Source organism: Lissotriton helveticus, chromosome 5_1, assembly GCF_964261635.1.
Source record: "Lissotriton helveticus chromosome 5_1, aLisHel1.1, whole genome shotgun sequence".
NCBI classification, from domain to species: Eukaryota; Metazoa; Chordata; class Amphibia; order Caudata; family Salamandridae; genus Lissotriton; species Lissotriton helveticus.
This window is the reverse complement of record NC_136065.1, coordinates 1,039,589,083-1,039,616,691: the sequence shown is the minus strand read 5'-3', so window position 1 is coordinate 1,039,616,691 and position 27,609 is coordinate 1,039,589,083. Positions and strand designations below refer to the sequence as shown.

The window sequence follows — 27,609 nt, the reverse complement described above, 5'->3', positions numbered from 1 at the left end:
TGAACAGATTTTCAGTACAAACTACTGTATTGCCACACAGGGAGGCGAGGGCTGTGACATTTACGAAGTTCTTCTGGCTTCTTCATCGAGTAGCTGGCCAGCTGTTAGTAGCTCTCCTTTGTGCAGCCCAGCCTACTAGATTAGAACTTATTGTTGGGTTAAATTAACAGAATTCAAAAGTGTGCATTCAAGATTAAAATGTGCAAATTTTGAGAACTTAAAATGTGATGTTTAGAGAAAAATAGATTTCCTAAATATATTTAAAGCCGATATTTGAGGGACAAATCATTCAAAATTACTAATATTTCCTTGGTGACAAGGGCATTTCAGCTATGGCTGTTGTGTATTACAAATGTAGAGACATTTCAAATTGAACAAGCCTTTTTACATTACTGTTGGCAACCCTGCATGATGCACTGAGGTGATCACTCCTGGTAATCTTGCGTGGAGTGGCCACTAATGTTATCTTGTCTTTCGTGGTCACTAGTAGAACACTAATGTTAGTAACTCAGGATGCTCCATTGAACAGGAGTAGCCCGTACCACAAAAAAAGGTTGGAGACCATAGACAAACAGTTGTGTCCATCATTCAATGGAGAAGTTATGGTACCGCAGTATCAGCAGCCTAAATCACAGCATACCATGCAGCCCTTCACCCATTGGATTCTGGTTTGGGACAGACTCCTAGAAGTATGCCACATGGCACCATATAAATAAAGGGCAACACAATTGGTTCACAGTTACCTCACTACAATGAACTCATGCATTTCCCCTTGTTATAAAATTCAATGATAAGAACTTCTTTGTTCATACCTAGTACTTTCTCTGTCCATCTTTCAGCTGCCTACTGCTGTAAACATCAGGTGGCGGTGTAACACCATGCAATGGGTCTTATCTGCTTTGGAATGATGAAAAACTAATAAATTCCGGACACAATTCGAACCTGCCACTTCATATTGCTGACAGATTTCTGTGCAAAATACAGAAACAGAGGTTGCTGCTGCATCGTCGGTGTCATACCCATGGCCTCCCTTTTGAAGTTGGACATAAACCACCAACAGGGGTTGGTAACTGCACCCCCATATGGGAAAGGTGGATTGGCTTACACCCAATTGGCATTGTTAGTTTACTTGTAGGCCCGTAAAAAAGCTGAGCCCAGGGCATGTCAATTAAAGGCTACTAGTGGGCCTGCAGCACTGATTGTGCCACCCACTTAAATGGCAATTTAAATAGGTCTCAGACCTGCCAATGAGGCCTATGAGTACAGTTGTAAACTTCCACTTCGACTTGGCACAATAAACCTTTTGCCAGGCTCTAACATTCCTTTTTAATAAAATGTATCACCCCAAGGGTAGGCCCTTGATACCCCAGTGGGAAGGGAGCAGTGTATTTAAATAGGTCGACATGTACCTTTAAGTTTTACATCCCCCTGTAGTGATAAACTCTTAAATGTATTTTTAACTACTGCAAGGCCTGCCTCTCCCATATGATGACATTGGGGTTGCCTTATTACATTTAATAAGCTGCAATTTCCCAAATGGGAGTAGGTGATCCATTCATGTTTGGTGTCTTTGGAATCCTATCTAAGGGCAAAGTTGGATTTTGAATTACAATTTCGAAAATGGCACTTCTAGAAAGTTGGCATTTTTCTGCCTTAGCCATTTGGTGCCTGCAGCCTGTCTCTGGGTCACAGGACTGGTGTAGTTGACAATTGGGCTTTGTGTATGAATCCTAGGCAGCAATACACACTAGAGTGTTTAGGTGGGCCCGGATGAGCCATCATGCAGGATGGGACGGCGGAGCTGGGCACAGACCTACTTATACATATATCAATCAATCAATCAATCAGAGATATTTATAAAGCGCACTACTTACCCGGAGGGTCTCAAGGCGCTTGAGGGGGGGGTTGTGCTGCTACTGCTCGAAGAGCCAGGTCTTGAGCTTCCTCCTGAAGGAGAGGTGGTCTTGGGTCAGGCGCAGGTCGGTCGGGAGGGAGTTCCAGGTCTTGGCGGCCAGGTAGGAGAAGGACCTTCCTCCTGTTGTCGTTCTTCGGATGCGGGGGACGGCGGCGAGGGCGTGACTGGCTGATCGGAGCTGGCGTTTGGGAGCGTAGAAGTTGACGCGACTGTTGAGGTAGCTCGGGCCTTGATCGTGTAGGGCTTTGTGTGCGTGGGTGAGGAGACGGAAGGTGATTCTTTTGTTGACGGGGAGCCAATGCAGGTCTCTCAGATGTCCGGAGATGTTGCTGTGTCGTGGGATGTCGAGGATGAGTCTGGCTGAGGCGTTCTGGATCCGCTGGAGTCTCTTCTGGAGCTTCGCGGTGGTTCCGGCGTAGAGGGCGTTGCCGTAGTCCAGTCGGCTGGTGACGAGGGCCTGGGTGACCGTCTTTCTGGTCTCGGTGGGGATCCACCGGAAGATCTTCCGTAGCATGCGCAGGATGTTGAAACAGGACGAGGAGACGGTGTTGACTTGTCTGGTCATGGAGAGGGAGGAGTCCAGGATGAAGCCCAGGTTGCGTGCGTGGTCTGTCGGTTTGGGTGCGGTGCCCAGGGCGGGGGGCCACCAGGAGTCGTCCCAGGCGGAGGGCGAGGAACCCAGGATGAGGACTTCCGTCTTGTCTGAGTTCAGTTTCAGGCGGCTGGTCGTCATCCACTCGGCTACGTCTTTCATCCCTTCGAGAAGGTTGGCTCTGGCGGCGGTGGGGTCGTTGGTCAGGGAGAGGATCAGCTGGGTGTCGTCAGCGTAGGAGATGATGTTGAGGTTGTGTTGGCGTGCGATGGCCGCGAGGGGGCTCATGTAGACGTTGAAGAGGGTGGGGCTCAGCGACGATCCTTGAGGGACGCCGCAGATGACTTCGGTGGCCTCTGACTTGTACGGTGGTAGGCGGACTCTCTGTGTTCTACCGGCGAGGAAGGAGATGATCCATTCTAGAGCCTTCTCCTGGATTCCGACGTTGCTGAGGCGCTGTACTAGGGTGCGGTGGCAGACCGTGTCGAATGCCGCGGAGAGGTCTAGGAGGATGAGGGCCGCTGTTTCTCCGTTGTCCATCAGGGCTCGGATGTCATCGGTGGCAGCGATGAGGGCGGTCTCGGTGCTGTGGTTGGCTCGGAAGCCAGACTGTGAGGGGTCGAGGGATCCATTCGTCTCGAAGAAGGCGGCCAGCTGTTTGTTGACGGTCTTCTCGATGACTTTGGCTGGGAACGGGAGGAGCGAGATGGGGCGGTAATTCTTGAGTTCGGTGGGGTCCGCTGTAGGTTTCTTCAGCAGGGCGCTGAGTTCGGCGTGCTTCCAGCTCTCCGGGAAGGTGGCGGTGTCGAAGGAGCCGTTTATGATGTCCCGTAGGTGGGGTGCGATGATCGCGTCGGCCTTGTTGAAGACGTGGTGAGGGCAGGGGTCGGTTGGAGATCCGGAGTGGATGGAGTTCATCATGCGGACGGTGTCTTCGGTATGATCGGAGCCCAGGCGTGGATGATGGTGGTGGGGGGCGGTGGTTCGGTCGTGGCTAGCGTCGGTTGCGTGCTGAAGCTGTTGTGTATGTCCGCGATCTTGTTGTGGAAGTAGGAGGCGAGGGAGTTGCAGAGGTCTTGCGATGGGGTGATGTCGTTGTTTCCGGCGTTAGGGTTGGAGAGCTCTTTCACGATGTTGAAGAGTTCCTTGCAGTTGTGTGCGTTGTTGTCCAGCTGGTCCTTGAATGCAGTTCTCTTGGTGGCGCGGATCAGTTGATGGTATAGGCTGTCTCGTCCACACAAAGGGCTGCATACTCCAAAGGGAAATCTCTAGAAGCTTCTCACATTTCAAAGGAAGAACCAGGTAAAAATATTGAGCCTCAGACACAAACTCTTCAGTACACTTCTGGAACTGTGGATACTCTGCACGGAAGAAGAACTCCTGTGCTGTGGAAAAGGACTACCACTCTAATTGACTACTGCCTTACTGGACTGCTGCCTTGCTGGATTGCTGCCCTGCTGTTATGCTACCCGCCTATCTGAGTCAGAGTAATTTGGACCTGCACCTGAGCCCAGGACTCTTAGAGTGGCCCCAATTGCTAGCCTGCTGGTCTGTTCAGAGCCACAGGGATATAACAGTCCCCCAAAGACCTGAACCAGCACCCAGATCCAGCTGGAGCAAGCCCCTGATTCCCAAGTGGAGCCCCACAGGTGGATCCTTGGTGTGGTCTCAGAGAGGCTGAATTGAAGTTTTGGGCTCTTTGGAACAGTCTTGTTGGTGCCAAAATCTTGTCACTCACACAGCCCATCAACACAAAGTTTCATCAGCCTGACCCTTTACACTACAGCATTGATGGCTCATGGAGGGCGCCATCACAAAGCACCAGCCAGACCGTGAGTGATGACAACAGGATTGTTGTGGTACAGTGACACATCTTGACGCCAGGCCTGCTCTTCTAGCTACGTCAACTACTGTCTGCAATGCTTCCCCAATCCTCACGGCCCCCTCCACTATGAATGCCACTCTGTGTTGGACTGAAAAGAGAACTTTTCAGCAGGACTAACCTGGTCCCTGTATCCGACCAGCACTCCATCGCCGTTGGCCTGAACATGTGACTTTCTCACATGAACAGATATCTGCTACAGGAAAGTGGAGTATTACGTAGTGTGGCTAGTTCGGTTACACTATGGAATACTCTCATAATCCCCAAAGATGGTCCCTTGGATTCACAATAATAAATCCTTACCTCAGTCCTGGTACAGTGGCAAAGAGTAGTCAGGCTTTACTATAGGAATATGTGTTGAGCCTATCAAAGTACCACTGCTGGCATTGATGAAGATGTTGCGTAGTTCCCTTGAGTTTCAGACTTGAGTAAACGTGGTGGTGGTTGCCAGACTGGACACCAACAAGCCTTAGCAGTGGTAAGATCAGCTAAAGGATACTTTGGTAACCAGAGGTCTGGGGGAAAGCGGTAGCCACCAGAAACTTGCTGGAGGTCAGGACTACATTTCCCACAATACACTGGACATTAACTTTTGGGCGATCTCTCTGAGGACCCGATGGCCAGCGATTTGTTGGTTCTGGCATGCAGTTTTACTAGTACCACTAGTCCAAGGGAGTCTGGATTTGCCTTTGGCTTTCAAAGGGGTCCCTCTGTCTGGGAGACCCGGTCTTTAGCACGGGACGAGACATAGTCATGCAGTTCCAGAAAGGTTGCAGCAGGTACAGGGTATAACCCCTTGCTTTCTGCAAGTCCCGTTGTCGCAGACACATGTCTCTTCTTTGTCTTTTGTGGCATGTCAGATCAGAACTGAAGTTTTGGTGTCAGGGGTGTCCCGTAAAACCTAGATTTAGGGGCATTAGGGGTGTGGGTGTGAATGGCCAATAGGCTACTAGCCCCAGCGGCTAATCTGCCCCTCAGGTGACTATATCCGGGGGGTGTCACCTTTTCTACCCCAGAACCCTCTAGTCTACCACTTTTAAAAATGGCAGAAGTTTTCCTCTGCTGTAGAGACCAGGTAGCCCACCCTAGGGGTGTGGCTAGCCTTCTGGGGGCGTAGACCTCTTCACTACATAATATTCCCACCTGCCCAGGTGCAAATGGGCCTGGGGGAAGAGGGAGGGCTATTTACTCATTTGGGAGGCTGCCTGGATGCATATCAGAGACAGTGAATGCTTTGAGGCTCACCGCTTTGATGTGCTGATTCCCTAGCCATCATGTCAGGGAGGGAGATGTCACGTCCTTCCCATCCAGGACTTTCTTTCTGACTCCTGGGAGTGTTCACACCTCCTAGCAGGGGGTTCAGATCCCTGCTGTGGGGGTAGAAGCTATAGGCTGCCAGCCAGAGCACAGGAAAGGCTGAGGCAACCATCTGGGCAGCTTCTAAGGAAGCCACCTGGGTGCATGCCACACCAACCCTGGCATGAGAATCATTTCAAGGGTGATAAGATACATTGTTTGATACCAAACACAGCATATTTCAGAGGTACCATATAGAACTGGCTACCTCAGGGTACCCGGGTGCCATCCCGTGTAACCTATGGACTGCTAATCACCTATATTAGTATTTAATGGAAAAGGCTACTAAAAAGACATATAAGCTGGCACTAAAGTCCTCACCTTTAATAGACTGCACCCTGCCTCCTAGGCTCAGGCAGCCTATCTTAGGGGTGACGGAATATATTTAAGATAGTGCTTTGACCTTGTCATACATGGTGAGGGCAAAGTTGAGTTTATACAGCTTGTACTGCTTCTGCAGTCTGTCATGGCAGGACTGCTGTCATTTGTTTACTTGGGTCACTTGGGGGTGGCACAAACAGCAGACCCTGGTGAACCTTTGAACTTCCAGATCCTGGGTACCATTTACCAGCCTTGCCACCTTGGTTTACCAATTCACATATATCAGTTTTAGAGAGAGAGCACTGGCCCTGGGCCTGGGCACCAGGTTCCAGTGCACTTTCAGTCATAACCGTCAGCACTCGGGCAAAAAGTGGGGGGCGACCATACACAAAAGGGCACTGTCCTACAATTGCGAGTGGCAGTTTGGGCTTTTTGACACTATTTTCACCTAAGTCTTTCGAATTGTATACCCCTGGTTCTACTGATTGATTTTTTTGTAATTTTGGTCTTGATTTAATTATTGCATTCTACTCTATTTATCTAATCTGGTGTGGGATCCCTTTTGTGGTGTGTTTCCACTGTGTTACTGTTTTGAAGTGCTGCACAAATAATTTCCACATTTCCACTAAGTTAAGCCTGACTGCTCTGTGTCAAGCTTCCAGAGGGTTGAGCACAGGTTCATTTGCAGTTTGCTTTTGACTTCACTCTGACAAAAATGGTCTTTTTTTGCTTGAGTAGGGTTCCACCACCCCCCTCAATCAGTAGCCAACTTTCTTACAGATGCCATGGGGAGGGGTATCAGTGGTGCGCCACCTCCTGTTTGAAGAACATTCAGGGGCATATTTACTAATGCTTCACGCAGCACACAACAGCCAGCAAAGTTGCTGCTCTGCGTTACGTGAAACAGAAAGAGCAAAAATGAGTCAAGCCTACTAAGATATATCGCACTTTTGTTCTCTGCTATTGCTGGTGTACTGGGTGAGGTCTAGCACCAATGCAGAAACACTTGTGTCTTGCTGCAGGATTGTTTTTGTGCAGGAAGGGATACCTTTGCGTGGTCCTTGCGTGCAGCAAGGACAACACAAAGGCTTAAAAAGTCTAGGACCAAGCGTGTAGTTATGGATTCTAGGTTGCAAGCATTGCTAAAAATGTTGTCAGGTTTTTTTTGCCCCTAAAATAAAGATACAAAGAAGAGTTTTTCACAGCTCAGTCAATGAATGAATGGTCCGTGTTCTTCGGTGTTAGACAGAAATTCGACTTTTAAAGATATCTATCTTTTTCAGCAGTCCTCTGTAGCTTTTTGTAAAATGGTTCTTACAGTAAGTACTCCATTCTTAACTTTACTTCTGCAAAGACCTGAAGGTATACATACATTTTGTTTGGCTAATTCAAAAATTAGATTCAAACATAGAAGCATATTCTAGTAGGCTATTTCCTTTAATTGATTTTGTACTGTACACAAAGCAACTCAAAGCATGCTGAACATTTTTGTCGTTCTCTGCACCATGGAACTGTTGATCAACACGGTTATCCTCTTATCAGCATGTCGATACTGTCAATTTCTATTGCTGCATAGTTGGCTTTTGCACTGGACATTATTTGAGCTCTCTTTGGATTATGCTTTCATAAAGCTGTCATTAGAGGCATCTGTTTCTAGTTTTAAAAAGCCTGCTGGAGAGTCAACTTATTAAAACTAGCCTTAATTTTCCAAACAGAATGAAAATATTCAAGCAAAAAACGCAAGATAAAAAACGATTTGATAATGGGCTCGTCTAATCCCGCTCTCTGCTCATCTCTACTTCGCATAGTGTTTTCAGCAGCTTCAGAAAACTCGCCTAAGCCCTCTGCGACGTGGCGCGAGCTAAAGTGCTCTCTCTGTGCCAACAGACAACACGCTGGAGCAACAGGGGTCATGTGGAGGTCGAATCAGAGTTGATATGCACTTGTACTTGCTCCCTTCTGTCTGATGAGTGCGCAAAGTCAGGTCTGGAAATTCCCTCTTGCTGCGACACCACAGGCGTAAATGGTTAGATAGCCGAACCCCGCCCCCTGTTCTGGCAGAAGGTGGCCCCTCATTACCTACACATAGTTTCATTTTTGTTTTGTTTTGAGAAAGACCGCTTGAGTACACGTAACTACTTTTTTGTTTTGAGGGAGGTTCTGCCACATGGACCCTGCCGGTCACTCCTGCATCTTCTCTCGTTTCATGTTGATAGCATTTAACTTAAAAACAGGGCACAAGTCCTAAAAAAAGAAGTGGGGGGACGCTGATGTCACGACAGGAAGTGACGTCACGAAAGGTGGCTTGCACCATCAGACTCATTGCCTCCCCTCGCTTACCCCTTAGATGCGATTGCATCAGAGAAGCCAGGGCATGAGCAGCGTTCTGAAAACGCTCCGATTTCGCCCCAGAGAGGCCAAAGAGTGAATGTGTGGCTCCATTTGCTCCAGTTATCCAGCTCCGGGTGAAATAAGTGGGGGGATGCCGTCCACCCGCGTGGTACCCCGACTCGAGCCCTGCTTAAAAACCACCTAAAATCTAGGTTTGTCCACGGAGAAGAGGGTGTCCATGAGTATAAAAGTGGCAAAGGATCTATGGAAGTTCTTCTGTGATTAGGAACGTTGTGCGATACATTTTACTAGCACTCTTGACTCAAAATGTTATTTCCACTAGTCAGTCTGTGCCCACCAATCACCGTTCTCACAAATCCTTACCAACCCTTCCTTTTATTTTTTTTTCATTTCAACTTTATTAGTTTTTTACAAGAACCCATTAGCAATACTGTTACAGGGTTAGCATAGGTTGTTCCAATCGCTTTCTTTTTTTTACATTGTGACCTTTAGCTAACCTTCCTTTATACCTGAATCTAGCACCGCACATCCGTAGAGGCTGCTGTGAAGCCCTTCCTGGTGCGCCTGTGACAATACATTCTTGGAAGACTGGCAAACACACGAGGATTACTACTGACCAAAATAAGAAATATGACATTATCCCTAGGTGAAGACTATGCATTATTTTAATTTACATCCATTTGACAAATTGACAAGGGTTTCCAACTTGCTTTTACATGGATGATTTACAACATTGGTGTAAGGGCTGTATGTAATAACGTTCCCATTAAAATGTCTACTACATTAAAGTTTCGTTGAAATTGTGGCGGTAATTAAGTAAAAACCTTAATTATTACCTGTGACAATTCCACCCCAAAAAATACATTTTAAAAGCCACATGCATTCTTTAAGCTATCTAACTGTACCCTAATAAACCATTAGTACCCCATAATGCTTCACATCCCTGGACCCGTAAAACCCCAAACTAATACTTAATGCTGGCCCTTCTCCGAACCCTAAAAAACCTTTACTATCCCTTTAAGCACCCATCTGAAGAACCCTAAATACCCCCTATTACTCCATAACACTACCCTTCCCCTATCCTTAAAACTCCTTACTACCCCTTTAAGTTACCCTTCCCTGAAGCAAACAAACACCTTATGATCCCTTAATGCTACCCTTCCCTGAACCTTAAAACGATTTCTTCTCCTACTTGCTACTCTTTCTTGAACTCTAAAAACCTTTACAAGTACTTAACACTACCTGGAAACCTAAAAACCCCTTGCTACCCATTTACACTACCAATCTCCGGATCTACTAAAACCCTCAACTACTCCTTAATGCTACCCTTCCTTGAGTCATAAACCTTACAACACATTAAAGCTACTCTTCTCTAAAGCTAAAAACCCTTTACATCTCCTTATTGCTCCCCTCCATTGAACCATAAAAATCCCTTACTGCCCTTTTACACCAAAGGTCCCTGAACCCCTAATGCTAACCTTCTCTGAACCCTAAAAACCCTTACTAGCCCATTATGCTACTCATCCCTAGACCTAACAAAGACAACTCTACCCTTCTCTGAACCCTGAAAGCCTGATTATTGAACACAATGTTAAAAATATAAATAAATATCTGTATCCTGTTCTGTTTAGAAAGCACATTTTGAACATTGGGTGCAAAGTTGCAAAGGTTTTCCTCTGAAGAATTCAGGAAGACTTCTTCAAAACTTACCAAGCTTCACAACCTCTAGGAAGGTGTGAAATGTAAATAGTAGCATAGGGAAATCCTGGAATGAAGGACGGAGATGCCAAGGGGCATCAGAACATAGCATTTCTTCATGGTAGAAGGAATACAGACACCCCAATGACCAGGAGAGAGAACCATGGACATATTTGCAAAAAGAACATGGAGAGTATGTGGAAAGTCTGGGGAAAGCAACAGGAAGAATTCTTGCAACATCCTAGAGAGAGAGAGAGAGAGAGACAGGAGACAGAAAGCAGAGATGCATGGGCGCACACAGCACTATTCACTTATGAAGAGGTAGCAATCATCGATGCAGAGGTGAACGAATACAAACATCAGTTAGGAGAGGAAAAGTGTGAGGAAATAATATAGTGTAGAGCACGCTGTGGCTTTAAAGGCCCGAGCCGAAGGCAAGGCCCTGTTACAAGGGAGCCAGCCTTTAATGGCCGGTCGGGTTCTCTACAAAGGGCTCTAAGGCTATTAGAACATTCCATCCCCTAGAGGGTAGAATGTTCTAATTTGTAAAACAAAGGCCTCACGGAGCCCAAAGGGACTGAAATCCCCTCGGGCTCTGTGAGAGCAACTGCTGTGAACAAACATTGGAAAGCTGATGCTCCGGGCATCTTCCAGCCATTTGAAGCCCGAAGCACTCTATTGTCTTCAATGGAGCACTCAACATTGCAATGTTCTCATATAGATTAAAAAACCTTGAAGGCGCAGGTGCATCCTGTAGCCTGCTCTGCACTTGTGGGGCATCATGGCAGATGGCCACACTGCCACCTGCCGAGAGTCTAAGCCTGGTCATCATAGGTAAAGTTCAATATTTTGATAGGATATGCACATTGTAAACTTGCATCTTATCAGTACTGGATATTAGAATTCCTGCAAAAGGAAATAGTGTTCTTATTCAGGGGATATGTGGCGAACATTTAGTCTGGACTGTCCCTTTTAAAGTGGGGCTAAGCCTTGTTTGCATGTGGGTGGTTATTTCCCGTAATTGGAAAAGAGAGCTAAAAACAATGGTAAAGAATGCGCACTTATTAATCATCAGTGGTTTTGACTGAATCCGCGTAGACATCAATTGTATTTTGAACTGCCTACTTAACATGCTGTAGGCACGGGCTGTGGTTGCATCCCACTGCCAGCAGGGTGCAGTACCACCTATTGTGTGATTAGCTTTTTCATCTTTAAGAACAAACTAACCATGTTGTACAGACTTTACATGATTTTAAGGCGTTTTGATGTGGCCCCTGTCAATCGGCAGTTACGGGACAATGCTCTCTTTATGTAGAGTTGCTTACCATTAGGGCCAACGCTCTGTAATAATATTGCATTTAAACTGGATAACCAATGTATTAACTTTGTGCACTGTCCTATTACTTACCGGTAATCTTCATTACTCCTGGTCCCGTTGACCTCGTCCCATTCCTTAAAATATGGAGATAACCATCTCCACGACAGAAAAAAAGAAAAGGAGCATGCTGGGATACCCTACCTGCTCCCTCCCACTGGGAGTACATAAGCAGTACCAGCCCAGCATGCAGCCTGAAAACACCAAGCCAACAACAGGAAGGCCGGCCGCAAGGGAGGGAGGGAGGGAAGTAAGGAATGGGATGAGGTCAACGGGACCAGGAGTAATGAAGATTACCGGTAAGTAATAGGACATTACCCCCAGGTCCCTCCTGACCTCGTCCCATTCCTTAAAATATGGAGAATATCAAAGCAGAGAACCCGGCCTTCCGGAACCCCACCAACAAGGGCACCAGTCCAAAAACAGAACCCCATAGGCCCGAACCAAGACCCCAAAGGCCAGAAGGGGACCGCCATGCAGAAGGGAGGCACAGAAGCAGAGCCAAGCCCCCAAGGGAGCAAGCAGAGGAGCCAAAACCAAGGCCCCCCTTCCACGACCAAAGGAAGCCCAGGAGAAGCGCACGCGCCCCAACAGAGAATGGAGCCAGGAAAGGGCAAACAACCAGCGAGAAGCCCCCAAGGGCGAAGCCCCCGGACCCAGGCCGCCAAACAATCAGGGACCAACAGGCCAAACCAGCCCAAAGGACAAGGGCAGAAAGAACAGCCCGCACAGGGCGGACGATCCGAAGGAACAGGAAGGAACAAAGCAGAGGGACAACCCCAACACAGCAGGGGAAGCCCCCAGCAGAACCGAAAAGAGGGCAGCAACAGGGAACCACAGAGGAACCAGGCCACAGGGCAGGACCAACCAAAGGCAACCCCCGCAGAGACTCCGCAGAGCAGCAGCACCCAAAAGGTCAACCAACCGGGAGAACCCGGCGCCCCCAAAAACGACCAAGACCGGGGCAAAAACGAGGGCGCAGCCAAGAAAGACAACAAAGGCCCACACGGAACTAGGGAAACCAAAACCCCAGAACCGGACAGGAGGAACCGACCCCCAGGAGGAAAAAGGGATACCCCACGGAACCACCGAAGGCGAAACCCCAAAGGCAGAAGGCCAACAACAAGGCCCACAGCCCAACCCCAAGAAACCAGCCGTAGAACAGGCAGGCCAGCCAGCCAGGAGGCACACAACACCGCACCACCAGGACCCAGAAGGAGAGGCAAAAAGGAACCCCCTACCAGGAAGGGGCACAGGAAAGGCACAACAGCCAACCACAGCCAGACCTCCCAGAGAAAGGAGAACCAGAGGAAGGAAGCCCAGAGCCCACACAACGGACCCAGCGCCACAGCCAACCGAAGGGAGCGGACCCAGAAAGGACCGAAGACCAACCCAGGACTGTGACAAAGCCCAAGAGAAGGAGCAGCCAGGAAAGGAACCCAGCAGGGACCAAAAACATAAGGACCCGAAGCAAAGAAGGGCCCCACAGCACAAAGCCCAACAGAAGCAAGCCAAGAGGCGCACCTGACACCCAAACGCAAAGCGAACAGGATGCCAAAACAGGGACCGGAAAGGCAAAACCAACAGAGGCAAAGCCTCGGCCTCCAGAGCACACGGGAAAAAACCCCGGCACCGAAAGCAAAGGACAGGAGCCCAAAGAAGCCCAAGGCGCACCACACAACAAGGGAGCGGGAAGGGACACCCCAGCACCAACGAGAGAGCAAAGGGCACAGGCCGAAAACAGCCCGCGCGGGGGCACAGGGCCAACGCCAGGCCCCCCAAAGCCCCAAAACTGAAGCAAAGCCAACCGCAACCCAAGGCAGAGCGAGAGAGGCGGGAAGCAGAAAACCGGCCACACACCAGGGGAGGCAGACACCCAAACCCCACAAGGAGCGAAAAGGCACGGCCAACAGGGCAGGGCACAAGAGGGGAAACAGGGCATTAGCCAAGAAGAAACCCGAGCCAACACCACCAAAAAGGCCAAGGCCCACCAGCACAGAGGAAGGGCACAACAAACCCAATCCCCCCCCCCCGGAAACCAGGGGGAGACACCACCAGAAGGCAGACAACCCGGGCACGGGGCAAGCAAAAACACCCGAAGGGAGCAAAAAGCGCCCAACAGCGAAAAAGGCAGGCAGGCAGGCAGGCCGGCACCCAGACAGGCACCCGCCCCGCTCAAACCAACAGAAGGGCAGGAACCAAGGGGCGAAAGGAAGGCGCAGAGAGGCCACTCACCCGGGGAGACCGACACCCAAAACCCACCAGCAGGGAAAGGGCACAGCTCAGCCAGGACCGGCAGAGAGGGCGTGGCACAGGAGCCAGGCACACGAAGAACAAGCGCCCACCGAAGGCAGAGCCAAAGACCCAGCCTCCACCGGAGGCAACAGCGCCCAACGAAGCAAAGCCCCACAGAACAACACACCATCCAGAGAAACAAGAGGGGAGAAGGAAACCTCAACAGGAAACCAAACCCCACCAGGCAGAAGGAGAGAAACAAACCCACAACAACAGGACCCACCAGGAGCACAACCAGCCCGGCCCGGAGCCAACCCGAACCAGGACAAGGTGCCACCAGGAGAGAGGAAGGGCCCAACAGCCCCCCCCCCCAACAAGGAAACAAGGGGAGGACACAGGAAACCCGCCGAAAGCCAGAAAGCCCGAGCAGGGCCCAAGCAAAGCACCCGAGAGGAAGCAAGATGCGACCAGCAACGGATACCTCAGGAAACCGACAGGCTCGAACCAGGACCGAACCCACAGGAACGCCAGGAACCGAAGGACAGAAGGCCGCAGAAAGCGAGCCACGGCCCAGCAGGAAGACACCCCACCAGGGACGGCCAGGCAGCAGGAGGACCAGAAGCCAAAGCCACAGGGTAACACAGCCGCAGAGCACAGAACAAGCGGCAAACGACCCACACCAAACGGCAAGCGCCAGAGGGAGAGGCCAGACGGGGACAGCAAAGAAATCCAGCCAGAACCCCGGAAACAGAAAGCACAGGGAGCCGCAGCAGCAGGCGAAGGAGAGAACACGAGCCCGTCAAGGCCCAACCGGAACCCCCAAAACAGCACTCAGGCCAGGAGAACAGAAAGAAAAAGCCCAATCCAAGGCACAAGGGCAAGCCAACCCAAGAGGCACGCCAAAGGCACACTGGAGAAAACAGACGTGACCCCGGAACACAAAGAACACAGGGACACAGGGCACAGGCAGGAAGCGAGAACAGCCCAACCCCAAAAAAGAAAAAAAGGGGAAACGCACACCCCTCCAAGGGCACAAGCGCACCCACCAGGGGCAGAACCAGAGCAGGGGGGCCCGAGCAACAGGGGACCCCTCCCCCCAAAAAGTCAGGCTGGGGCACTCCAAAGAGAGCCAAAAGGCAGGGGCCAGCCCGAACGAAGCAGGGGCCCCCATCACAGGAGAAACACCCCAGAACCCCTCCAAAGACGTAACCCAAGAGGAGGAGAAAAGGACTCCAAGGTGGCAGGAAGAACGCACCACCAGCCCACCACCCCGACCAACGGAACACAAGCCGCCGAGGAGGCACGGTGAAGGCAAACCAAGGGCACGCACGGAACAGCAACCCCAGCAGCAGAAGAGCCAAGGCAGCACAGGAGACCAAGCGACATGCGGACAGGAGCGGAAGAACAGTGCAGGAAAACAGCACACACCCCACTCAACCGGCAGGGAGACGCCTAGAGGAAGACACCCACCAGCAACAGCCACGGACAACAGCAGGCAAAAGACGCAACCACGTCCAGCAAGGCCAACCCGCCCATACACAGCCCCAACCGCCACATAGTGCACAAGGATAGTGAACAGGAAAAAAACAGGGACTGCCGATACACGGCACTCAGCAGGGAGGCAGGAAGAGGGCCACAACAGCACCCCCCCACCCCCAACAGACCGCCCAGGCGCCCACCAGAACACCAGCGCCGGACAGAAAAGGCCGCCCCGCCTAGGACAAGGCAAGAACCACACCGGCCACAGGCAGGGAGCCAAGGACCAGCCCCAGGAGGAACCTGTAAATAAAGAAACAGGGACCGCTACGCTATACTCACCCGGAGGGCAGGAGGAGCGCCCCAACAGCTCATCGCCCCCCAAGAAACTGCCCAGGCACCCTCCAGGACATCAGCGCCAGGCAGAGCAGACCACACCACCGCAACATCAGGGGAAGACACCTGGGGAAGACATGCGGCAGCCAGGCAAACACACCCATCACAAGCGGGGCACAGTGGCCGACATAGATGAGGACACAGAAGGCCAAACGGAAAGCACTGGCCCAGCAAGGTGCAAAGCGAGGCCCAATCACACGGCGCCATTGAATGAGGCCGGCAACGAGAACCTCACATGCAGACAGGCACACCAGGGAACCGAACCCCAGTCTGCCCGCAACAAACGAGGAAGTGTCAGAACCCACAGCCTCGAGCAAAGCACAGCCCACAAAAAGCATGAAAACCTGCAACTGTTTGGACATCCGCATCGCATACATGACAAAGCAGACATCCTCAGCTATTGCCCAATGCGTTATGGGCGAGCGAGGGCAGCGGTGAAGCGGAAGAAAGGGCAAGTACAGAGCAAACACCGCAAAGCGGGACTCACCCGCAGAGGGGGCCTCAGCACCATGAAACAAGGCCCCCACACACCCAGCCGGCACCAGAATCCATCCAGCGCCACGCCTTCAAGCCACAGGAGCAGCGCGTCTCCCACCCGGCCAAGCTCGGGGAGACGCGCCCAGGCGACCCGGAAGAACAGCGGGATGACGGCGCACCAGCCGCAAAGGGCCGTCAATCCAGAAAGCAGCCAGGAAGAAGCCACGCTACCCAGCAAGCCAGGCAGGCCAGGAGGCAGACACACCAGGAAGCAGCACCCCTGCCCGCGAAGCCAGGCAGCCGGGCAGGGGAAGCAGAGAAGGACCAGCACGCCACCCCAGCATGCTCCTTTTCTTTTTTTCTGTCGTGGAGATGGTTATCTCCATATTTTAAGGAATGGGACGAGGTCAGGAGGGACCTGGGGGTAATTCACTCTATCTAGGTAGTAAGGACAATCAGTCTAATCTGACTCAAGGAAACGGTAGGGGTTACAATTTCCCATAGAGTGTGACACTGCAAATGACACTTTGTAACTTCAATGACCAGTTAGGGTTGTAACTTCAAAGAAGATTTGGGTATTTATTATCAGGTGAGGGATCTATAAAGAGTACCATCAGGGCCGGCTTTAGGCATGTGCAAGCTGTGCACCTGCACAGGGCCACCAAACCCCAGGGGCCACCACGCCAATATATATCCTTAATATATTAATCCTCTGAGGATGGATACATATTTACGTGGTGGCCCCTGGCAGGGATTTGGCGGCCTCCGGCTCTGTTCCACTTCTAAACACCCTGACCCCCTCCCCTCTTTACTGGCCTGCGCGCTTCGCCCCGCCCGGACCCCCTCTTCTGGGCCCCCTACCTACGCTCCCTGCCCAGGGCCACCATGAGCCTAGAGCCGGCCCTGGCACCATTAGGTGCAAGTATCTTCTGCAGCTGACCTCAAATGTTTTATAGCGCTCACAAAGTGGCTTCTGGATTTTGTCAATTGGAATTACACTTTAGCTGAGAATTTATTGGGACTCTGATTTTTGCAAGTTTGTTCCTCTCAATACATCCAGCCTTGTGGAGTTAATAGTGGTGCAGGATTATGGGGTCAAAGGGATATACTGGTCCAGTCCTGGCTACCATGCTAGAATATTTAGAGGGCTGAGCTTTAGAGACTGAGTTTTAGCAGGGGTGGCTCCTTTGCAAAGGCGTAGGAGCTCTCCCCACTGCTTTCAGAGCAGTGCAAAGGAAAAATCAAAGGATAATAACAGAGTGTTACCATTTTATTTTTCCTGTTCCTAGATGCGGGGAGTGTGGGGCTGGCCAGAGCAGGGGCCAGGGGGTGGAGTGGTGCACACACATTTAGTGGACATGACTGTTGGGCCGGCCGTCTTGGCCCAGCTAAACAATCCTGCACACTTTGCATCTTACCCAACAGGCTGGATTACACAGCCTGATGGGGAACATGTCCAGTCTCCCTGTTCCCGTCTGAGTGTTAAGAAATGGCACTCAGACCAATCACAATGCTCCATTGCAAAGTTCTGATTGGCTTAGGGGAACCAATCACAATGCTGCATTGCAGCCTTGTGGTTAGCGGCGAGCTCAGGTGCTTCCTGCTGCAATGGAGGAGAGGCAGCGGAGAGGCAGAGGCTGGCGACGTGAGAAGGAGGTAAGTTTTCTTTTTTAATTTTTATTTTTATTTTCTACCAACCTCCCCCTGCCCCTCTTCCCCATCCCCCACACCCCACCACCGTTCCCTACCGGCTGCCACTGAGTTTTAGGCATCAAAATGAAAGTGTCCAAAAAAAAGAAAGCCAAAAATCTCACCTAGAAACTAGGACCCCAAAGCAAAGAATTCACTGGTGTTGTGAATGGTTTTACTGAGTTCCAGTACTCCAGTCATTTGTTTGGGACCCAATTGGTATCTCCCTGCTCACTGAGGACAAATGCTGCACTAGACCAGCACCAGTGATGAGTCCCCAGGGTTCCTCACCTTTGACTGTTCAGATCTCAGAGACTACTCTTTGAGGCCAAAAAATGGTCCTGATGTGGGGCACCCGCAGGACGGCGAGCACTTTTGTCCCCAAAAGGCAAGTGAATCCATGCTTTTTGGAGAGTGCTGGAGATTAAAGATCACGACACACATAATAAATCCAGAAGTGTTTGTCAAAGTCATTAAACGACTCACATTCAAAGTATGAAATGTGAAATAAAAACATTACAATAAATGTTTATTGGTACAAATTAATATGCTAGAGCAGTGGTTCTTAACCTTTCGACTTCTGTGGAACCTCACCTAATCCTTACTGGAACCAGGGTACCCCCATTGACTCATTATAAGAATCGAGGGACCCCCACTGAGTCACTACTGGAAGCCAGGGCATCCCATTCTAAGTATTTTCAATTATTTGAAGCTCAAAACAATTCACAAGAAAAACAAAAACAAGCATTCATCAAATATATACACAAATGATGAAATATTTTATTTCATTCACCAATATATATTTGATTTTAATGGTAAAGTTGGAACTCTTCTAAATTCCATTGAGGTCACTCATTGTCCATATTGCATTCTGTTTGATGCACATCCACTACTCTCACGAATCAATATGAGGGTATTAACTTCATTTTTAGAATTCAATTTCAGACACCTCACAATTTACAGAACAGTTTAAAAAAATACATTTTACATGTTGCTTCTTAATTTATATGCACTTTATTAATCTGTTGATATTATTTCATTTTCTAAGCACTCACTGACTCCCTGAGTAGGACTCCTAGACCGCAGGTTAAGAACCACTGTGCTAGAGTGATGATCAGGCATATAAGAGAATATTCGAGTATCCATATTTCCACAGCTGTGTTACTTTGTCTCCATGAGTTTGTCACACTGCCGTTTTTAGGAATAGCCTTACACCTGCGATGTCGCTTGTTAAGACAGAGGAGTACAGCTGCAAACGGCATGACTGCCCTCAACCTTTAACCCCATCCTTTCAGAGATACACTGTTTCACGTCACATTTGTAAATTGTTGGACTCTCTTTGGAATCGCAATCCTGACAGATGTTTGTGTTCACATTGGATCAAACACCATTTACAGAGCTAATTCGTAGCACAATTGCCTGTTTTCCTGAATAATGGACAAGATTGGAAGCACAAATGTACACTCACCAAAGTCGCTGGCACACAACTGCACTCTCATAGTTTCAGATTTCTGTTCAATTTCACACTGGGTGCAGATCTTGGTCACTGTGAAGAAATAACAGCATATGCAATTTATGTTAAAATATAACCTTACTAGTTAGCAGTCATCTTCACATGCTTCACTTTGACCGTTATCCGTAAAATATAGATAATTATCAGGGCAATATGTGGGAACACCTCAAAATGATGATCTCTAAAAAAACAAAACATGACATATAAAAACATAACAAGAAGTAAGAAGAAGTTGTTAGGTACGGTTGTCATTGATCACCGCTATTGTGAACACTAGGGGCCATATTATGAAAGTGCCCAGGGACGCAACGGGCATGTGTGCCCACTTTGCATGCCCCCCCCCCGGGCACTTTGGTATTACAAAAGGTGCCACTGACACTTGTACGGCCCCTTCTGATATACCAATAATGCTGGCACACAAAGCACAAGCGCTATCTTCATAAGGTGTTCCCTCATTTGCATGGGGCGTGCCCCATGCAAATAAGGGAATCCCTTAGCCTCTGCACCTGCACTGTATTACAGATGTGGGCGCAGAGGCAAAGAAGCTCTCAGGAGGCGCACTGAGAGTTTGCCACCTTATTGGTGGTGCACGGTTAGTACGCTGCCTGATGGCAGCCCTTTGAAGGGATGAAGGGAGTCCCATGGACCTCCAAGACCACCCCTTGCAGGCGAGTCCAGTCACTGACTGCACCCGCCTGCAAAGGGATCTCTAATCCCCTTTAAAAATGCAGGCATGTTGCCTCCTGCACTGCGAAAACACAGAGCGGCTTCAAAGCAGCTGTTTCATTTTTCACATGAATGCGACTGCCCTGAGGGCAGCACATTCACTGTAATGCGGCACATTTTCCTGGATTGCGCTGGAAGGTGTGCCTGCCAATACAGGAAAATGGACTGCATCTATAATATGTACCTAGATTCTAAATCAGTAATTTGCTGATATTATTTAGCAACAGTTCAACTGTTTGCTTTGTGTTGCTATGTCATAAATAGCCTGTCAGTGCTTCACTGTCTTTCTGCTCCGGTGGAGAGCAGAAAGCACAGCTTTGGCATTTGGCAGGGAAAGGTAGGAAAGCATAAAGGGCAATGAAGGGTGGGTGGCAGGAGGAAAGGTATTTAAAAAAAAACTTTGGACAGGGAGGAGATGCCATCTTATTAATGGCTCTGCAGTGCTCCTCTCCCAGAGTAATTGTTGAAAGCAAGTGCAGATAATTTGGGGGGGCCATATGAAACATAAGAGTATAGGTGGGCAAAAAGTGAATAATTGAGATGTTCTTCATTTCGGGGTTCTGAGTGACATTACTGACAACACGAACTTTTATTTGTGTTAGTTAGAACCTCTCAGTAAACGATATCCCCTTTATTCATTGTTACTCATTTATGAGTCAATATATTTACTCTGCAGACTTACTCTGCAGACAGCAGCAGTAAACTAAATGTTATTTCAGAACCACGTCCCTAGATGCATATTTTTGTGAACTCACGGAAAATAATTTTCTGTTATTGTAGTCATTTCAATGAATGCAGCATGTTTAAGTCAGTAAGCAATGCGGGAACCTGACTTTTAAGACATGACATCGGATACCTTCAGAGATTACATGATTGGTTAAGCGTGATAGGTAGGCACCCAATAGGATCTGTCCTTGGGAAGATAACTGAGTGTATTAGTAATAAATGCTCTGGGTAGGAGTTTTTTCTGAGATTTTTCCTAAACAGGATGAAGATTCTTGGTCCCCCCCTTGGTGGCATGCTTCTTCGTCAAGCCACTTCTCCCCATAGGCCTAAATCATTTTGAGGGTTTGGAGGGCTCCACCTGGCGCTTTTAACACGGTTATTTTTTTGATTCTTTAATCATTTAATTACTCTTTCCTTGTTGGAAGCACTGGGATCCTACCTAACAGGGAGGTTCAAAAATGTTTTCAGAAAAGCTAGGATTTTATTGGTGCATCCTAGTCGTAAAAATAGAGCCAGAAAGATGAAACCCTATTCATAATCTTTGGTGCTAGTATAAAGTTGATAACCTGTTTCATCCCTTGCTCATGAGGCCCCTATGGGTTCAAGGCATTCATCAGGTGGTGAGTCCCTATTAGTAGGTCATGCACTGCTAGTCGTATCCTCGCGAGGTAGTACATCATAGTCAAAAAGAAAAAAATAACTTACCTCTTACGATTATTACATGTGATATTCATACCAAAACTAAAGTATGAGATGGCTCGATTGGATCGCTAATGTTACCTGTTGGGCGGACACTGGTGGCTGATTGCAAACAAATTATTTTTCACAGAAACTACTTTGAAAATATTTTATTGATATAGACCTCAACTGAGGTCAACAATACAATTAAACAAATAAACCAAAATAAAAGAATGTAAAAATACAATACCAAGTATGCTAACTTATAAAAGATAGAATATTCTTTTCTGCATAAACTTTGCCATGCAAATAAAGACGTTGCAAAACAGGGGGGTTATACCCAAAAAGTCACTGGGACCTGGGTGAATGTACAATATAGGAAAGAGGGGTCCCAGGCGTATAATTTAGAGAGAAAGTAGATACAGTTTAAAGAAAAAAACATCAATGCAAATTGAAGAACAGACATTGTTTTTAAATCACAATGTGTGAATACATCAAATGTAGAATAATTCAAACGAAATTCAGCGCAAAATAATTCCCCGAACGGAGATCGGGTGGGGAGGGTTGTGGTGTTGGGAATAGTGTAGGGTATTAGGGTAGTGACATGGTGCTGGTCAAACGACCTTAGTAAACAATCAAATAGGTCGGATTTACAAAAACACACAAATAACTAAGTTATAAAGATAAATCAAAACACAGCATGCTTCCAGAGGTTATAGTCAATGTGCGATATGGAAGGAAGCTGATGCATGGACTATCAGTCACATGGAAGAACTGTCGACGTTTCGACCCACGGAAAGTGTAGGCAGGTTATAGCCTACACTGACCATTTGCTAAGAATTATGTATGTACCATGATATCATTTACTGTTTCATGGTAAATATATTATTATTGTTCCCTTGTTTCCACCTGCCTTTCGATGAGAATTGTGCATGCTAGAATCCTTCGAGACTTCCAATCATATTCTGTTTGGACTTACTTTTAGGTACCTCGCCCCTCGCCCGTCCTGATGAAGACCCCTCAGTTGCCAAAGTGGAAGTGAAAGTTTCTGGGAGGGGACTGCATGAGAAGGAAGCGGAAGTGGGAGAGAGGTATTTGAAGAAGGCTGAAAAATGAAAGCCAATATAATTTACACACAGCTTGAAGGCAATTAACTGAACTGTTGGAAAAAAAGATTAATTCAAGGAAGCTCAGGAGGTCAACTACCTGTGCTGCCCTCTAACTGTAGGCGCTCTGGACCCAGCTCATCTATACCCAAAGTCAGCCCTGGCAATGGGCCCGATTCACAATCGCCCTGGGTGGTAAGTCAGAAATGTCAACAAGTCGGCTTATACCCACGATTCAGACTATTCATAAACTCGCAAACAAAAGAATTTCACAAAGGCCACTGAGAACCAGTGGCTGTCACAAATTCCAGGCTAAACTCACAATTGCTTATTTTTATTTTTACAGAAATTCAGCAGTTCTACATTCCCAGATACATGAAAGAAGCCCAAATATGTATTGCACTTTTAAACTTCTTTTTTGTGTCTCCAAGGAATTGTTTTTTGTTTATGCATTAGGAAACACCGTCCTCTTTCTCCACAATGTTCTGGGTGGATCCATCCCCATTTTAACCATGGATATTGACAAGATTACATTTCTTGCCATATCTAAAGTGGGAATATGCCTATCAAATCTAAGTGAACACCGATACACTTCAATCTGCGATTGTGCACCTATTTTGAAAGGTAAGCAACACCACACAACCTGCTCCTGTCAGCAGATTTACCCACCCATATAGAGATGTGTGCCATATTGGAAACATTTTAATGGTGATTAAATCCACTTGGGCGTGCAAGTTCATGTTTGGTAAACCCCTGGCTTGAATTTTGTACTTGTAAATAATATCCATTGTGAACCTGCGTCTTACTTAGGTGTGTAGGTACCTTTGAGCACCCCATGCTATGTCAATTAATTTGTGAGTAGGCTACACACTCATAAATCTTGTAAATCTTGTATTTACATTTGTTTTGTGTTGTCAATCAGGTTTAGTAGACCAGGCGTCCCGGATTTGCCCTGTCCCGGCATATTTCAGTAAATCAAGCACTTGCCCCATGTATTTCGAGAGGCTCTACTGAACAAGCTTTTATGAGTTCCAGTGCAGGAATAGGTACCAGTCTTTACAGAAAACAATATATTTAGCACTTCTGATAGTCTGTGTAATAGTTGTATTTGATTTATGCAACTCAGTGCCTTTGTGTATATGTGTACTACGTTGATGAGCGCTGTGTTGTAAATCATTCTGCGCCCCTCTGCGATGTGAAATTGAAGTCTTATTTCTACTTTTGTGAAATGTCCCAGTTTTTTGTTTTAAAAATCTGGGCACCCTCAATCAGGTGGAAATTAAACCCGAGGAAGTTACACATTATTCCATGTGTAGGTCGCATTTAAGCTAGAAATAATACAGTATGCATCATCCTGGTGCATTAGCACTCAAACAGACTTGGTTCCTAGGAGAAATCTTCTCATGGAAATTGTTAATTTAGTGTGCATCATCAGTGCTATGAGGAGACATGTTCTGTGCAGACCCTGTCCCAGGACAGGTATTTTAGAACTAGGCAAATTCACTGTATCACAATTACGACCAGGGGCGGTCTTAGGCATGTGCAAGCTTTGCACCTGCACAGGCCCCCCAAACCCCAGGGACCACCACGCCAATATATATCCTTAATATAATAATCCTCGGAGGATAAATACATATTTGCGTGGCGGCCCCTGGCAGGGATTTGGCGGAGTCCGGCTCTGTTCCACTTCCAAACACCCTGACCACCCCCCTCTTCCGGGGCACCGCCCAGACACCCTCTTCCGGGGCCCCCTACCTATGCTCCCTGCCCAGGGCCGCCATAAGCCTAGAGCCGCCCCTGTTATGACAATAAAATTCCAGGTATACATGGCTATTACCTTTTTATTTTGTAGATTCATGTGTGCTCATGGGGAAGAAGTATGCAAGATGTACGTTGGTCAATAGGACAACCCACCATGAGCAATGGCAAGAGACCTTTTTGGTGTACGTGTGCTTAACAAATGATCTGCGACATAACACAATATAACAAGGAATTATCTGCCCAGCTTTCAGACCCCAAATGACTCACGCAGCCAAAGTTTTACACTTAACATTCAATTCACACATCATCACTCATGCAGGCTGAGCACTAACATAAACCTAGACATAGATATAAAATATCCCCTTTCCCTATGAGAACAACAAAATACAGATGTAGAAACGGCCTCCGTACAACTTTACCACGCGACAAGGATTGGGGACCAGAAAGGCCCATTTCCCTTGCTTGCATTAGAGAACCATGGTGCCTTTGATACGCCAGTGAAAGGATACGAAAGAGCTTACAAAAACCCTCCATAACAAATATGATTGAATGTGATATGTATAAGTGAGCTTCTCAGCAGAATACAATCTTTCAGTGGCAGTGGTGCCTGCTCACCAGCCGAATAAGCCCAGCAAGGGAGCGTCCAGTTGTTTTCCCGGAGGCCCTTAAGATGCCACAGAAGGCCGGATCCTCGGAACAGCCGAGTCACAGCTGGGGATGTCATGGCTTGCACACTCTTTAACCCCTTGTGAACTCGTGACGGAAGCCACGGTGGGGCTGTGCTGGTGACGGAATGGTTCCGTCACCGCACGGCCGCCGCGCCCTCGTGGCGCTGATTTCGCGCCTGTGCGGTACGTTCTATTGAGTGGGCGGGGCCGTGACGGAACCATTCTGTCACAAGCACAGCGCCACCGCGGCTCGTGACGGAGTGGTTCCGTCACGAGCATGGTGGCGCGCGTGGCCCCCCTCCCCACTAGCGCCGCGGTGGAATTACCGCCACGTCCAAGGGGTTAATCATATTGCACACTTTCTTTCATCTCCACTTTCTGTTTTAGTAAGCTAACACTTTCCAAGCGACCACCATGACAGACCCGATCCAGGTTCAGGACAGTGGTTGAAGTGCATTAACATACCTCCCAACTTACAAAATAACTTCACTGTGTGATGAGGGGTGGGGACTTCTAGGAGGCGGGGCCTGGTCGTGAGCTATCTAAGGGGCACTCTGGCGCTCACAAAGTCCCCCGGCCACTCTCAAAAAAACTAATGGTCATCGAGGCTGTTGCCAATGTCCTGGGTGTTTTCTCACCTTTCAATGGACATAGACTGCTTACAGCCTCCGAAAACAAGCTGGAAATCCGCTGTTTACAGTAGTTTTCAGCACGATTTCCCTGCCACTATGTCATTTTGGCGCCTCACCGGGTGACCATGTGAAGGAAGCTGAAATCGTGTGACAGATGGTGGTACAGTGTGAGTTGGCAGGTATGCATTAAAAAACAGTATGGGAACTGTGATCCTGAGTCCAATAGAGGCAAGTCCAGTGAGCATGGGGGCAGGATTAAAAGTGGAGAGAAATAAAACGAAATATTCTGTAACTACCTTGTCGGTCTTTCACCTTCAAGTAACTGTATATAAAACAAGCATTTACAATGCAATAGGTCTCGCCATTTTTGAGATTTTGAGCTATTGGCATTGTAAATTACAATGCCTGTTTAAAAAAAAACAGAAATAATTAAAGGCATTGTCATTTACAATACTAATAGGTCAAAGTTTCTAAAATGCAAGACCTATTGAATTGCAAATGCTTTTTGTTTTGCTTGCGAAACTGTTTTTTACAACCCCAACACGATAGCATCTCTGTGCATGCTGCAGGTCAGCCTTCCTGAGAGAGCACCACCAATTGCACGATTGCGTTTCAAAATTCAATGACAATTGGCCCAACGTTTAAAAATTCAGTAAACACGAAGTAAATAAAGCATGCCTAGAACGTAGAAAGACACAGCCTTGATGCATAGGGACATGGAGATATAGGATTATTGTGTGAAAGGGGCATCGCGCAGAGGGCTGAGGGACAGCAGGCATAGAAAAGTGTAGTTTAAAGTAATGGATACCGAAGAAAATGCATGGAGGTAATTGAGAAACAGGCTAAGGACCAACAAAGACAAGTGAACAGAGATATAAAGTAAACGCAGGGATGTGCAGTATATAGAATAAACAGAGCGAGATGGTATAAAGAGTGCAAAAAAAATTGGAAATATAATTGCTATTGGAAAGGTAAATTGAAGAGAAAGAGACAACGTATAATAATGAAGAAAAAGAGTGAGAGAGAGTAGAGTAAGCGAGTCAAGAGATATTTGAGGAGAGAACTGAAAGGCATAATGAATGAGAAAGAAAAAGGAGGAAAATCAGTGAGACATTGAGAGAAAAAAGTGACATAACATGCAAGAAAAAGAGAAGGAAAGTGATGGATAAAAAGATAGGGAAAGATACTTGGAGAGATAAGGGAAAGGCAGAGTGTGCACACTGACAGAAGTCACTGAGAGAAAAGAGAGAGGCATAGAGCAAGAGTGAGATAGAAATTGAGAGAGAGCAAAAGAGACAGAGGCAAGAAGGAAGTGAAAGAAACTGTCCAGATTCCCTAATTGCTGGAAGTATTCTGTGTGTTTATCAAAGCAAAATTGCACAAGAGTTACAACTGTGAGTGATCATGCTCAGTGACACAAAAGGCATTTATAGAAAAATATGCAGTGTAACGATGTTGACTGAAATGAGCAGGTATAAGCCAGTAAACCAGATTAGCCCTTTGTGTTTTAAAAAAACATACATGGAGTGTTATCTGAGCCGCATAGTGAACACACAGAGAGAGAGAAGACATTCTAGATGTAAATCACAGAAATAAGTGTGTTGTTTATTTAAAGCCATAGCTAATGCCAGTAGTGGGGAAACCCGATCCGTATAGTGAAAGGTGGCATGTGAAAGATAAATTAAGTATGCCGGAGCATAGACAAAAAGAAACAAATCATTCTGTGCCTTTCTAAACAATGTGTACTTTGAGGCATGTGTTTGTAACCCTTAACGCTCACAAGCGAAGTGTCATGTTGCTAATACGTCAATTATTAAAGGTTAGACCACAATCCATAAAACTAAATACAAGTCAATAAAGTATGTTTTCCTATTTTTTATTTGCTAATATAAAAGCGTGAAGTCCCCTTTCTTATGTAATATGCCAGTTCTGTACAACCTTAACATTTAAAATATATACTTTTTTTCTACCGAACATTACTTGCAAGACAAGCACGTTCTAGTTGTAATTCACACTAATATGTTTTGTTTTTTTA

General features: G+C 47.6%; 1 protein-coding gene across 1 annotated transcript in view; it reads right to left on the bottom strand.

The window, feature by feature from the left end:
- The window catches only part of SFRP5 (secreted frizzled related protein 5), a 139,398-nt gene that overhangs the window by 47,262 nt on the left and 64,527 nt on the right, over nt 1-27,609 (bottom strand). Inside the window, exon 2 of the mRNA XM_078643567.1 lies at nt 19,233-19,310. Within this exon, the coding sequence (XP_078499693.1) occupies nt 19,233-19,310 (78 nt within the window). The remainder of the gene's footprint in view (nt 1-19,232; nt 19,311-27,609) is intronic.